This window comes from Meles meles, chromosome 2, assembly GCF_922984935.1.
Source record: "Meles meles chromosome 2, mMelMel3.1 paternal haplotype, whole genome shotgun sequence".
In the NCBI taxonomy this organism is placed as follows: Eukaryota; Metazoa; Chordata; class Mammalia; order Carnivora; family Mustelidae; genus Meles; species Meles meles.
This window is the reverse complement of record NC_060067.1, coordinates 28,744,558-28,759,176: the sequence shown is the minus strand read 5'-3', so window position 1 is coordinate 28,759,176 and position 14,619 is coordinate 28,744,558. Positions and strand designations below refer to the sequence as shown.

General features: G+C 38.5%; 1 protein-coding gene across 1 annotated transcript in view; it reads right to left on the bottom strand.

The window, feature by feature from the left end:
- Nucleotides 1–14,619, bottom strand: part of CORIN (corin, serine peptidase) — a 256,736-nt gene that overhangs the window by 214,819 nt on the left and 27,298 nt on the right. Inside the window, 1 exon segment of the mRNA XM_045984999.1 lies at nt 11,808–11,952. Coding sequence (XP_045840955.1) covers nt 11,808–11,952 — 145 coding nt within the window.

Here is a 14,619-nt window from a genome sequence, read left to right as displayed (position 1 = left end):
ATGCTGGGATGGGGTCAAGTCTGGAGGATGATAAGAAGGCTACTGCAATAGTCCAAGTAAGAAAAGAGTATGGCCTGACCCAAGGCAAGAGCAACCAAGACAAAGGTAACATTTGGAGGAGAGTTTTCAGAGGCAAAATTGTGAGTGACAGGGAATGAGTCAGAGGTCCCTTCCAGGTTTCTGGTTTGAATTACAGTGTATCTGAAGGGACCCTCTCCCCACCTCCACGCTGAGAGAGAAGTGGTAATCATTAGTGCTATTGATCAAAAATTTTCAGTTCTCTCACATTCTACTAAGACACATGCATGAGTTACATTCTCTGACCTAATTCTCTGTCTCTGGACGTTTTTTACATTGGTCAAAGGATATAAACTTCCAGTTATAAGATGAATAAGTTCCGGGCATCTAGTGTACAGCCTGGTGATTGTAGTTAGTAATACTGTATCATACACTTTAAAAAAAAAAAAAGAATCTCCAGGGCTCTTTTTCTTTTTCTCTGGTACAATAACTTGCATAGGTCCAAGATGATGGCTGGCCTATCACTTTAGTCCCTGAATGACTTCAATGAGTAAAGCCCCCATGCCCTTCACAAAGGACTTATAACACCAATGAGAAATTACCTTTATTGTTTTTAAACCGCTATTATTTTAGGATTACTTTTGTTATACAGGACAGCACAGCCTATCCTGACTGTTACAATAGATAATTTACAAATACATTGAGTCTACAATGCCTGCAAAACATTCAAGGGGAAAAGAGTCTAAATCTAAAGAATCTTAACATTTCCTCCAGAATGACTTACCAGACCCCCACAAATTTATATCTTCCAGAGCACACACTCTTTGTATCACACCTACTCTCAAGAACGATCGTCTGTTTCCCTGTCTGCCTCCTTGAAGGTAGGAAGATGTATTATGCACGTCTACCTCTCAAGTGCCCAGCTGAATGCTGGGCACCAGTGTTGGCCTTAATGAATATTTGTTGAAATGTATGGATGATGAAGTCATGGGAGTGGATGACATTGCCTAGAGAGGCATGGGTGTCAAGTGAGAAGAGAGAGAGCTTAGGGCAGAAATCCCAACATTTAATGGCTAGGTAAAGAAAGATGAGCTCAAGCAGACAGAGAAAGAGCTGCCAGAAATAGCAGAAAAATCAGAAGTGAGAACATGCAGGCAAAACAGAAGCTCATTTTGAAAAGAAAGGAGTAGTCAAGACTGGATAAGATCGTATCTGGTCATATGATCCCAGCTGAATGTCAGACAGTGTTGCTGGCACCAATTAACCATGAACATGCTCCTTTGGAACTGACAAAAACAAACAGAGAGAGAAAGGATGAGCATTTTTTTTAAAGACAATAATAATTACACTTATTGAGCATTTACTGCTCAGCGTTTTAAATCCATTATTCCATTTACTCTTCACAACCTTATGAAGTAGATACTAATATCATTTCACTTTACAAAAGAGAACTAGAAAGTTCTATGAAAATTGCTCAAGATATCGAAGCCAGCAAGTGAGCAGGAATTCAAAACCATGCAGTCTGACTTCAGAGCCTAGTCTTTCCACCAAGATGTTTTGTTTTTCAAGTGGTAATATTTATCATTTTCATTTATTAATTTTTGAACAAGACCTTAAAAAAAGAGTCAAACTTCATTCTCTATATTTTTAGAACGGTTGGCTCCATATTATGAATGAAGATGAAAATCTATCTCCTCTGACCGCCCTCCTGCCCTCTATTACCCAATTTTGGTTGTTATATTCTTTTCTTTTTAAATTTTATATCTTTTTTCAGTCTTATTCAAATGCACATTGGTTTCAAATGCTGTGCATTAGATAAAAAGTCACTGGTGCCTCAGAAAGGACATTTAGTGGTATGACAAAAAGAGAAAGAGGGGAGGATCAGATTGCAGTGGGTTGAGGATAGGATCAAGCACAGAAATCACCTTGGGATCTTGCTAGAATGCAAGGTCAGCAGGTCCAGAGTGGGATCTGCTTTTCACGCAAACTCCCAAGTAATGTTGACATTGTCCCCATGCACCACACTTTGAGTACAAGGGTTTAGACTCCCATTTCAGAGAGCTTTAAATATTACATATAACCTCAGGCCTGAGAAATTAAAGAAAACCTATTCTCAAGTTTGAGAACTCTATGTCCATGAATCTATACCTGAAGGCCAGGGTTATTAAAGGAATATGGGGACTTAACTTAGGAATACAGAGTCAGGTCATAAAAGGTCATACAGGATCTTAGATTTCTGGTGTATGGAAATAAGGATCTGGGAGGTTTTTCCATGTTAACGTGATAATCAAAATGAGACATTATGAGTTAGGAAGTTAAAATTCTTCTAATTCCAAATTCTTACAAAAGTCACAGGCATGAAGAAGCTTGCTAAGAGAAAAACTATATTAAGTTCAATGATCTTTAGCTCAGCTAGCATTTTTGAATAGGAAAGTCACTTTTGTAGAGGAATATTTCTCCTGAGTTCAAGAAAAATGGGCTATTTACCATATCTCCTACAATCTTCACCACTGTAATTTTTCTTTCTCCTTCACCGCATGACAAAACAAAAAATTAACTGGCCACACGTTGTCCTTTCACAGTACTATGAAAATAAGGATAGTTACCCTAGACCACCCTCGATAAGCTTATGGCTAAAACAAACAAAATTTATTTTCGAAGTGGATGAATAGAAGGGCCTTTGAAATCAAGACTTCAAGAGCCTGGAAAAGAAAACAGGAAACAAGCTAATGAGACTTTTTGGACCATAACTTTGGTGAAATTAAGATGACTAATAGTTTGCAAAAATCAGTGCAAACAAAAGTCCAAAACACCACACTTGGAGAATGTTGCAATAACCCCATATTGTTTCTCCCTGCCACATCCCACTTCAACCTTCTCTCCCCACACCTGCCAAAGGCGCCTTGTAAAAGCCTCTACCAGAGCAAACATAGGCACTCCCATACTCCACATCCTCGTGGAGTTCATGTTGAAAGTGCCACTCCAACCGAAAAGTCCGCCCTTGACTCAAACTAGCTTTGGGCCCCTGTCATAAACTCACATAGCAACGGTCTCTTCCCACATTGGAGTCACCTCAGGTGTCATTAATTAATTGTGTGATCATTTTTTAATGCCTTCGTCCCTCACTGAACTGTGGAGCCCATGAGGGTAGGTTTTATTCAATGCCATAACACACTGCCTTGCACTCAATAAATGTTCTTATTAAAGGGTCGAATAGTGCCAAAACACAGCTACAATTCTATTTTGTCGAATGTTTCCCAGCATACCAAAATACTTTTACTTTAAATATTGCATATATGTGTTTATGTATTATTTATATATTTATATATAATTTATCGATGCAATCTCTAATAAAGTCCTCTGTCACAAAAGCTGACTCTTCTAGGCATGGGAAGGCAGCATGACCAGCTGCTGGTTTAATTCTGATAAGAAATGGATTAGCCTCTGAAATTAATCTTCAGGTCTAAGTATAAGAGCTGTGTGAAACTTGCCATCACATTGCAAATCCGACAGTCAAATTTATTCCTTCCTAGTGACTTCACTGGCAATTAAAACATACTGTGGCAATGGCTAGGTTGTAGAGTTATTGGGGTTATGGATTATGGGATTCCAATGCCAATGGACCATAGCACAAAAATTTTAGTTCTTACGGATAGAGTTAAAAAGAAATAAACATGTTTTTAGTCAATTTTTGAGTATAATAAAATCTAATTCTTTACTTCCATAGTAACTTTCGTTGTTTATGAAAAGACTACAACAAATTTAATTTCATTTGGCTTACATAATAATTCTGTGACATGAGTAAGAATGTAATTCCTCCTCTGACAGAGAAGTTAAAGCATCTGACCAAAGTACACACATCTAGTAAATGGAGAGGAAGAACACTAAACCCCAGCCTTATAAATTATTATAAATTATTTTTCTATGTCACATGGCTCTCCATTATTAAGCTATAACTAACGAAATAAAAACCTAGGTAGAATATTATAACTCCTCCACTCTACAGTTTTCCTTTCAATGTCTTTCAACAACCTAAATCTTTTTTTATTTTTTTATTTTTTTTTAAGATTTTATTTACTTATTTGACAGTCAGAGATCACAAGTAGGCAGAGAGGCAGGCAGAGAGAGAGAGGAGGAAGCAGGCTCCCCGCTGACCAGAGAGCCCAATGCGGGGCTCGATCCCAGGACCCTGGGATCATGACCTGAGCCAAAGGCAGAGGCTTTAACCCACTGAGCCACCCAGGTGACCCCTAAATCTTTTTTTAAAAAACACTTTTGAGTAAAATCGACATAGAGTGTCACATTAGTTTCACGCATGCAACATAGTAATTCAACTTCGGTTATGCTATGCTCATAAGTGTAGTTACCGTCTGTCACCATACAAGGCTACTAAAAAATATCATTGACTGTGTACCCTATGCTGTGCCTTTTATTCCTGTGGCTTATTCTCTTGGTGGTAACTGGAAGCCTGTATCTCCCACCCCTCTCCACCCACTATGCCCACCCCCCATCCCTTTCCCTCTGGCAACCATCAGTCTGTTCTCTGTACTTATAGTCTCATTCTGCTTTTTGTTTCTTTGCTTATTTACTTGCTTTGTGTTTTTTATATTCCACATATGAGTGAAATCATATGGTATTTATCTTTCTCGGTCTGAGTTATTGCACTCAGCATAATAGACTTTGGGCCCATTGATGTTGTCACAAATAGCAAGATCTCATCCTTTTATAAATGACTGCAAAATATCCATTTCATATCTATATATCTATATCTATATACCTACATATATAGATACACTGCCTCTTCTTATCCATTTGTCTACTGATGGGCAATTGGACTGCTCCATATCTTGGCCATTGTAAGTAATGCTGCAGTAAACATAGGGGTGCATGTATTTTTTGAGTTAGTCTTTTCATTTTCTTTGAGTAAATACTCAGTAGTGGAATTGCTGGATCATACAGTAATTCTACCTTTAATTTTTTTTTAAGAATATTCACACTGTTTTTCACAAGGGCTTCACCAATTTTCATTCCCCAAAACCGTGCCCAAGTGTTCCTTTATCTCTACATCCTCACCAACACTTATCATTTCTTATGTTTTTTTTTAATTTTAGCCATTCTGAGAGCCAAAAAATTGTATTTCATTTTGTTTTAATTTGCATTTCCTTGCAAATTTCCTTGATTGATGGTGGTGAGCATTTTTTGATGTGTCTGTATGTCTTCTTTGGAAAAATGTCTATTCAGATCCTCTCCCCATATTTCATTAGATTATTTGTTTGTTTGTTTGTTTTGGTGTTAAGTTGTATAAATTCTTTATATATTTTGGATATTAACCCCTTATCAGTTTTATCTTTTGTAAATACCTTCTCCCATTCAATACATTGTCTTTTTGTTTTATTTATGGTTTCCCTCACTGTGTAGAAGCTTTTTATTTTTATGTGATCCCAATAGTTTAATTTTGCGTTTGTTTCCTTTGTTAGAACAGACATATCAAGGAAAACATTTCTATGGCCACCTTCAAAGGAATTACTTCCTATGTTTTCTTCTGGGAATTTTATGGTTTAAGATCTCTCATTTACCTCTTTCATCCATTTTGTGTTTATGTTTGTGAATGGTATAAGAAAGTGGTCCAATTTCATTCTTTTGCCTGCAGCTGTCCAGTTTTCCCAACACCATTTGTTGAAGAGACTTTTCCCATTGCATAGTTTTGCCTTCTTTGTCATAGATTAAATGCCCATATAAATATGGCTTTATATCTGGACTCTTTATTCTCTTTTGTTGATCTATGTGTCTGTTTTTACACTAGCACTATATTGTTTTGATTACTAAAGCTTTGTAGTATATCTTAAAATCTGGGATTGTGATCTCTTCAGCTTTGTTCTTATTTCCCAAGAAGGCTTTGGGTATTTGAGGTCTTTTTGGTTCTACCAAAATTTTAGTATTACTTGTTCTAGTTCTTCAAGAAATGCTCTTAGTATTCTGAGAGTGACTGCACTGAATCTGTAGACTGTTTGGACATTGGGTGGTATGGACATTTTAACAATACTCATTCTTCCAATCCATGAGCATGGAATAGCTTTCCGTTTGTTTCTGTCATCTCCAATTCTTTCATCAGTATTTTATAGCTTTCAGAGTATAGGTCTTTCACTTCCTTGGTTAAGTTTATTCCTAGGTATTTTATCCTTTTTGGTGCAATTGTAAATGGAATTGTTTTCATAATTTCTCCCGTTGACGCTACTCATTCTTGGTGTACAGAAATAATATTGATTTCTGGGGGTTAATTTTGTATCCTACAAATTTGCTGACTTCATTGATTACTTCTCATTGTTTTTTGGTGGAGTCTTTAGGATCTTCTGTGTATGGTATCAAGTCGTCTTCAAATAGTGACAGCTTATCTTCTTCCTTACCAATATGGATGACTCTTATTTCTTTGGCTTTTCTGATTGCTATGGCTAGGACTTCCAGTACTATGTTGAATAAAAGTAGTGAGAATGGACATCCTTGTCTTGTTCCTGATCTTCGAGGAAAAGCTCTCAGTTTTTCCCCATTGAGTATAATGTTAGCTGTGGGTGTTTTGTACATGACATTTATCAGGTTGAGGCATGTTTCCTCCACTCACACTGTTGAAAGTATTTATCATGAACAGTTGTTGAATTTTGTCAGATGCTTTTCTGCATCTATTAAGATGATCACATGATTTTTATTCTTCATTTTGTTCTTGTAGTTTATCACATTGATTGATTTGCAAATATTAAATTATCCTTGCATCCCCAGAATAAATCCCACTTGATTGTGGTAATAATCCTTTTAATGTATTATTGAATGGTTTGCTACTTTGTTAAGGATTTTTGCATCTGTGTTCATCAAAGATACTGGCTTATAGTGTGTGTGTGTGTGTGTGTGTGTGTGTGTGTGTGTGTGTGTGTGTGTTTGTCTTTGTCTGGTTCTGGTTTCAGGGTAATATTGGCCACATAGAACGTCTTTCTGAGCTCTCCTTTCTCTTCTATTTTTTGAAATAGTTTTTTTTTTAAGATTTTATTTATTTATTTGACAGAGATCACAAGTAGGCAGAGAGGCAGGCAGAGAGAGAGGAGGAAGCAGGCTCCTGGCTGAGCAGAGAGCCTGATGCAGGGCTTGATCCCAGGACCCTGGGATCATGACCTGAGCTGAAGGCAGAGGCTTTAACCCCCTGAGCCACCCAGGCGCCCCTATTTTTTGAAATAGTTTAAGGTCAGTACATATGAACTCTTCCTTAAGTGTTTGGTAAAATCTACCTTGTAATCTATCTGATCCTGGACTTTGATTTTTTTAAAAAACAGAATCTTTATTTTAAAGTCCAAATCTTTGGAACCATATGGGCAGCTCACAGTTTCTGCTGATTTTAGAAACACTAAACTAAACTAAACTAAGACTTTGTAATTCCAACTTCGGTTTTGAGGGTTGAGGAGAGAAACAATTTGCTATTGCTCTGTTCTATATCCTGCCACTGAAATAATTATTCATAAAAGTCCAACTCTCTTATCTTCAGGAATCTCTTTGCCACTTGATTTTATACATGAGAGAAGCCCAAAGAGACAAAATTAGAGACACAAAATGCATATGTATTAGCATAAAGCTTTTCTTATCTTTTCCTAAATAATAATCCTCTCACTATTATCTTTGTCTTTTAAAGTTACAGCTCCTGTTATTTATACAAAGTTTATATAAATTCGGCATCCCACCATCCCATAGTATAACTATCCCATAAATAACTATAAAACTTTGAAAGAGTATAGAGTTATAAACGCAAACCAAACAGAACATGTTTAAAAGTAAGCAGGATTTAATGAGGTTTTTTTAAAACACAAATATAAAATGGTTTTATTGCTCATTGCAGCAACAAACATCTCAGTTATAAAATAGGAAATGTTTATTTGTGGAGATATTACTTAATATATCCATATATCATCTGGTGCGGAATCTATGAAAAGAATGTTTTTGAAGAAAATGTCCAGGAAACCCCCACTTTCTAAAGGTTACCTAAATATAAGCCACAGTGGTACTTAGAAGTGGTTATAAATGGTATACTTCCTAATCCCATATACAGTAATAAAAGAAATCTACTCCTAGATATAAACCTAAAGGAAACGAAAACATATGTTCACACAAAAACTTGTACATGAATGTTCAGAGCAACATTTTTTGTAATAGGCAAAAGATGGAAACAACTAAAATTGGTACATGGACAAAGAAAATGTGGTAATGCACACAACAAATATTACTTGGCTGTAAGAAGGGATGATTTCTGATACATAATAGAACATGAAATAGAAAATGAAATAGAACAATAGGATATAATAGACTATAATAGAAATATAATAAAACATTGAAAATATTACGCCAAATTAAAAAAACTGGTTACAAAAACTACATATGGTGACATGAAATGTCCAGAATAGGGCAATCTATAGAGACATTATTACATAGATTAGTGGTAGCTTAGGGCTGGGGCAGGGGGGCTATGGAAAGATAGGAGACAGACAGTGAAAAGTATAGTTTCTTCTTAAAGTGGTAAAAATGTTCCAAAATTGATTGTAGTGAGGGTTACACTTACCTGTGAATATACTAAAAATTATTCAAATACACACTTTAAGCAGATACGTGAATTACATTTCAATAAAGCTATAGGGATAGGAACTAATAAACAAACTTAATCAAAATAAAGCACTGTCTTAATTGCATCTCTCCTCTGTTGAGAGGTCTCTCAGCACTGAGGTATTTAAAATGTGTTTAAAACTTCTATTTGCATTCTACCCTGAGAATGAAAGAAAGTAGTTTTCAATGTGTGTGAGCCTCTGAATACACTATTACCAGAATTAGATGGAAAACTGACAGCAGTATGATTGGTAGAACCAGACAGACACTCACACAGATAACAGCTATAAATCTAGACAAAACACACAAAAAAGTACTTGAAGACCCTGGAAAGGAAACAAAAGCCGGCCAATTCTGGAGGGGTGCAGAGTCTTGGAAGGAAAGGGTGGCAAAGACGAACTTCAGTTTTGTCCAGACTCTAGCCTGAGAGCTGGCCATAGTTGGTACAATGTGTGCACAGGCTGACTCAAACTCCAACAGAAAACCAGACTGAGGGTTTGGGAGGGGAGGGGGATGGGGGGTTGTATGAGTCTGGTGGTGGGTATTATGGGAGGCACGTATTGCATGGAGCACTGGGTGTGGTGCATAAACAATGAATCTTGGAACACTGAAAAAATAAAGTTAAAAAGAAAAAAAAAAACCTGAATGCTCCTGCGCTAAGCCACTTTCTCTCTTTAAAAAAAAAAAAATCTTATTTGTTTATTAGAGAGAAGGAGCATGTGCACAGGAGGGGGTGGGCTGGAAGAGGAAAGGCAGTAGGAGAGGAAGAAGCAGGCTCCCTGCTAAGCAGGGAGGCTGATGGGGGGCTCAGTGGGGGGCTCAATGGGGGGGGCTCAATGGAGGGATCAACGGGGGCTCAATGGGGGTCTGGATAGGGGGCTTGATCCCAGAACCCTGGGATCTGACCTGAGCCAAAGGCAGACGCTTAACCCACTGAGTCCACCCAGGCGCCCCTCTCCGTCTTCTTACTTATCACCCTCTGACCTCTGAAGTGTCTCGCCTCTCCTGGCGGCTATGAAACCCAGCATTTCTAGGTTCTTTTCCTTCTTGTCTGACCATTCTTCCTGTATCCCTTGCTTCCTCCTCTTTCTTTATCTTCCCCCTTAAATACTCCAGGACCTTTGCCCTCAGCTTTTCATCAGTACACCTCCTCTTTACGGTTGGTTCGTCTACTTCTGCTTCGACTGCCAGTCAGACTCCCTCCTTCGTAACTGAAGTCAGGACTCCCTTCTGGATACGTCCAGCTTGTGCTCGCTTCGGCAGCACATATACTAAAATTGGATACGTCCAGCTTCAGGTTAATAACAGTGCAGTGGGGGTCAGATTCTAAAGTGAGCACAGAAGCCAAAAATCATATAGAGTCGCAATTTCCCTTGAAATTTCCTCCATAGAAATTTCCCTCCACAGAAAAGCAACATGTTCCTATATTCCTACATTCATTTCTTGGTCCTGCCTGTACTGTTGAATTTGCCCAAGATGAATGCACCCGGACTATGATGCCACCGTATTTTGTTGTCCCCCAAGTATCTCTGAGTTAACATGTCCAGACTCAACTTCCAACCTGTCCTTCATCTATGGCCGTCCCTTTATTTCCCACGTTCACAGATGGCGCCAAAATCACCCTGATCTCCTAAGCCAAAAATCAAGCAGTCAGTATTGATCTCTCTTCTCCTTCACACCAAAATCTAGTCAGTCTCGATTTCTGTTGATTTCACGGCACCAAATGCCTTAATGCTAACTCAATGCTGACAAATGCTAATGTAGGCACAGCCAGAGCCTCAAAAAAGCCACCTCCAATCCTTTCTGCCTCCAGTCCTCTGCCCTGCATCCAGGTCTACTGTCTTCTGCAAATGCAAATTTGATCAGGTTTCTCCCCACTTGGAGAGATCCTCCAATGGTAAACTACCACCCATGGCAATGGGTTTCAAGCATTTTTGTAGCAGATACATACTATTATCAAAGAAGTATCGGATAAGATCCTAATATCTACAAATAGATACAAGCTGTATTTTATTAGGATTAATTTACTGCATAAGTTGTTAATGTGTGTCATATTAAAAAAACAAACATTGAGAAAATAATAGGTAGTTTTGGTGAAATAAAAAATTCAAAATTGTTGGTAAGCAGTTTGATCAGAATCATCTTGGTGTTTATTTCTCTATCTCACTTGCCTACATGTGATCAAAAAAATCCAAATTCACAGCAATAGGTAGCTACCAAAGGTAATATTTTGGATATCTTCCTCCAATCGTTCACCTTTTAAATTTAACATATTGTTTACTTAAAAAGATAGCAAGCTCCAAATACAAATGAATTAATCTGTCAGCACAAATTATTCCGTTGCTGGTCTCCACTTGGTTAAAACTTTTAGTTCGAGCATGCGTTTAAGATTTATTTTGTAGAATTGTAAGTCAAAACATTGATATTCCTCCCCTGAAACTTGTTTCCGTGGAGTAGAGTTTGAAAACCAATAATCCAGGTATTGAAGCCCAATTTCCTTAGGACAACATTCAAGGTCCTGTGTCATTCGGATTTTATCTATCAATCTAGCTGCTTTTCCTCCCAGTGCCAAGACTCCACCCACTATCCTAAGTCTATCTCCATCTATCATGGGGTCATATTTTGGCACTTGCTGTTTTCTCTGCCAAACTCATGCGTGATTGCCTTCTTACCTGAACTTCTTACCATGACCAAGAGGTCAGAGGGTGATAAGAACTTCTTACCTTCTTACCATGAACTATTCCAAAGGTTAAAATGTTAATGCCTCATGAAGCCTTCTTTGTTCCCCAAAGGACCTTGCATACGCCTCCATCATCAACATGTGCTGCCTTAAGTCATAATCACGTCTTCCTCTCAACCATGAGTTCCTATGGAAGACACACTAATTTAACCATCCCTAAGTTCTCAGGGACTTTTAAAGTGCCTGACACCTGGTAATTACACCTTGAAAGCTTTGCATCAATTACTCCATCAATTTCTATTAACAGGAATAACCAGCAGAGTGATTTTGGTGGCTGAAACTTCAGAGTTGCCTAAGATAATCAATGGACAACCCTCCATCAAGTTGGCACTTTAGGTTACCTAAGTACTAAATAGAAACCACAGTTAGGCTCATTTGAATCTTGACTTCATTTTTCTCTCACAGCAGCATCACTCACCAGCAAAGGAAAGCAGGATCACCAGCAGGACGATGAGCGCACAGATACACGGAATCAACACCAGCAACAGGAAGCGGAGAATATTAGCAGTAGCCGCCTTCTGAGAGCAGCCATCACCCATGTTATTGTCAACAGCTCCCAAGACCTGAAGCAAAAGGAGAAAAGGAAACGTGGTTTTAATATTACAAAGCGACTCAAGAGGCCATAAGGAATTTTAGAGTACGGCTGTCCATTCAGAGCAGCAGCAGTCCTGAGAGATTCTGGTGCATGTCCTTGAGGGCATGGAAATGAACTCAGTCACTAAATCATGCTAATGAATGAACAAATAACAGTACAACCGCATTCAGAGCAGAGAAAATCATCTATTTCGGAAATGTCTTTCAGGAGTACATGAACTTTTAAAGTGATTCCACCTTGGTTTTTTTTTTTTTTTTTCAACATATCTGCGAATTTAGTATTATTCAGAAGGGCTACAAATTACCATGCCCCAGAGCTATAAACAAAGACAGCCTAGTACCGTGGTTACATATTGGTGAGTGGGTGTAGACAGGACATTACCCAGACTTCATTGCTGTTGGTCTCACCAGTCCTAAGCCAACTCTGCATGAATCTGGATAACATGAATTTTCAGCCATTCAGCAAGGTTAAATGTATTTAGTGACTGAAGTTGAACACTGAAGAAGAGCCTGTCTTGTTGACTAGTTAAACACTGACAATCCCTCAGGACACCTTCCATTGTCTATGCTGCCACTGTAGCCTAACCATCGGTGAGTGGATTATGAGATGCAGTGGAAGGGGTCCAGATAAAAGTTCTTATCTTCAAATACTTGAAATTTTGTTAATTTAAATTTAAATTAAATTCTTTAATTTTTAGTTCCGTCTCTTGCCAGAGATGATGTCTGGAAATTCGTTTATTACAAATGGCTAGCTTAGGGCAGTGACTTTCTTAACAAGAATCTGAGATGAAATTAAAAGTGATTTGAGGGATGGGGCACCTGAGTGGCTCAGTGGGTTAAGCCTCTGCCTTTGGCTTAGGTCATGATCCCAGCATCCTGGGATCAAGCCCCACATTGGGCTCTCTGCTCAGCAGGGAGCCTGCTTCCCCCATCTCTCTCTGCCTGCCTCTCTGCCTACTTGTGATCTCTGTCTGTCAAATAAATAAATAAAATCTTTAAAAAAAAAAAAGTGCTTGGGTCATGATCCTGGGGTCCTGGGATCGAGCCCCATGTCAGGCTCCCTGCTCTCAGTGGGGAATCTGCCTCTCCCTTTACTTTCCCCTTTCCCTCCACACTCACTTGTACTCTCTCACTCTCTTAAATAAATAAATAAAATCTTTTTTTTTTTTAAGTGATTTGAATCTCACACTATGAGCAGTTCCTCCAGTCCCACATGAAGGCACTTCTCATGGTTTTCTCTTAGACTTCTGACACTCCTTGCATTTTCTCCTGTGACAATTTCAGAGCATGAATAATAACCTCTGCGTAACTAACTCCCAAATCTCTCTCTGAGTCCCAAACTTCCTTTCAAATTTTATCATACGTTTCCAATGCCTAGTGCTTAGCAGCATCTCTTCTCAGCATGTCCAAAATCAAACTTGTCTTCTCTCTATCCCTACATTTAAACCAGTTCTTCTCCTGATTTTCATATTTTGCTAACAGACATTCTACTACTTCAAGAACCACAAGACTCTTCACTTCTTCATCCTCCCCCCAATGCCATGCATTATTCAGGGTTCATTTGTTCTTCCCCTATAACGGATATCTGATTTTGAAAAATGAGTGACCTTTGAGACAGAGCCTTATCATAAACAAGACGTTGTTGGTCCCGCACTTGATTATTTATAGCATATAACAAGTACTTGATAATTTCCCATGGATAAAAAGGCAACTTTGATAGGTTCTTCTGAATTGCAAAGCATATATGATATTTGATTTCTGCTTTATTCTGCCTCTATCAGAATCAATTCTTGTTCACTAACATATATTACAAGCAGTGTTCACTACATATGCTGTGATGTAATGATAGCCTCTGTAATTTTAAGAATACCCAATGAGACATATTATTTGAAAGAACATATGATGTTAGCTTGAGAATGGCTTGATCTCCTAGGTTAATGTCTTTACCGACCCATTGCCTCTGCGCCTGGTTTAATCCACCAGCCAAGGTGAGATCATGCAGAGTTCATTTACAATTCGATCTGCAAGAAGACACGGCACTGTTTTAGAGGAGACCATGAAAAGGATGTGACCACCCATTGGCCCGCGAGCTGGACCCAGAGAATCAGAGGCTCCTCACCCCCTTGAAATGTCCTTGAAATGTACCCCTGTTCCCACAGCCAAAGCCATTTTCAAGAATGCAGCCTTGAGAGAGCAATGTGCTGTTGAGACCATCTGGACAAAACACATGACTGAACCCAGTTAAAGCCTCTATATAAATTTTAATGATTCCGGCTGGCAGGTGTGGAAAAGTACTCATTGTGTCTGCCCAAACAAGCCTCATAATAAGTTCCCCTGCTTATTAAACCTGCCATCTACCAATCTGAAGTGGTCTGCCTCCTTCTTTAGCACCACCTTGCCCTCTGTATGTGGAGGCCTGTTTCAAATGTTACCCGAGGAAGCTCCCAAGTTTGCACACCAACACACTGACACAATTTAATGTAAGATCTGCCACTTCAATGTCCATCTTACAGAGAGAATAAAAAACAATCAAATGAGCATTGCCTCATCTACCTAAATCTAAACCTACACACGTGATCATTTGTAGAACCTTCTCTCCTGTTCAAACACAGAAGCTAATGAAGGCTCTTCGTATT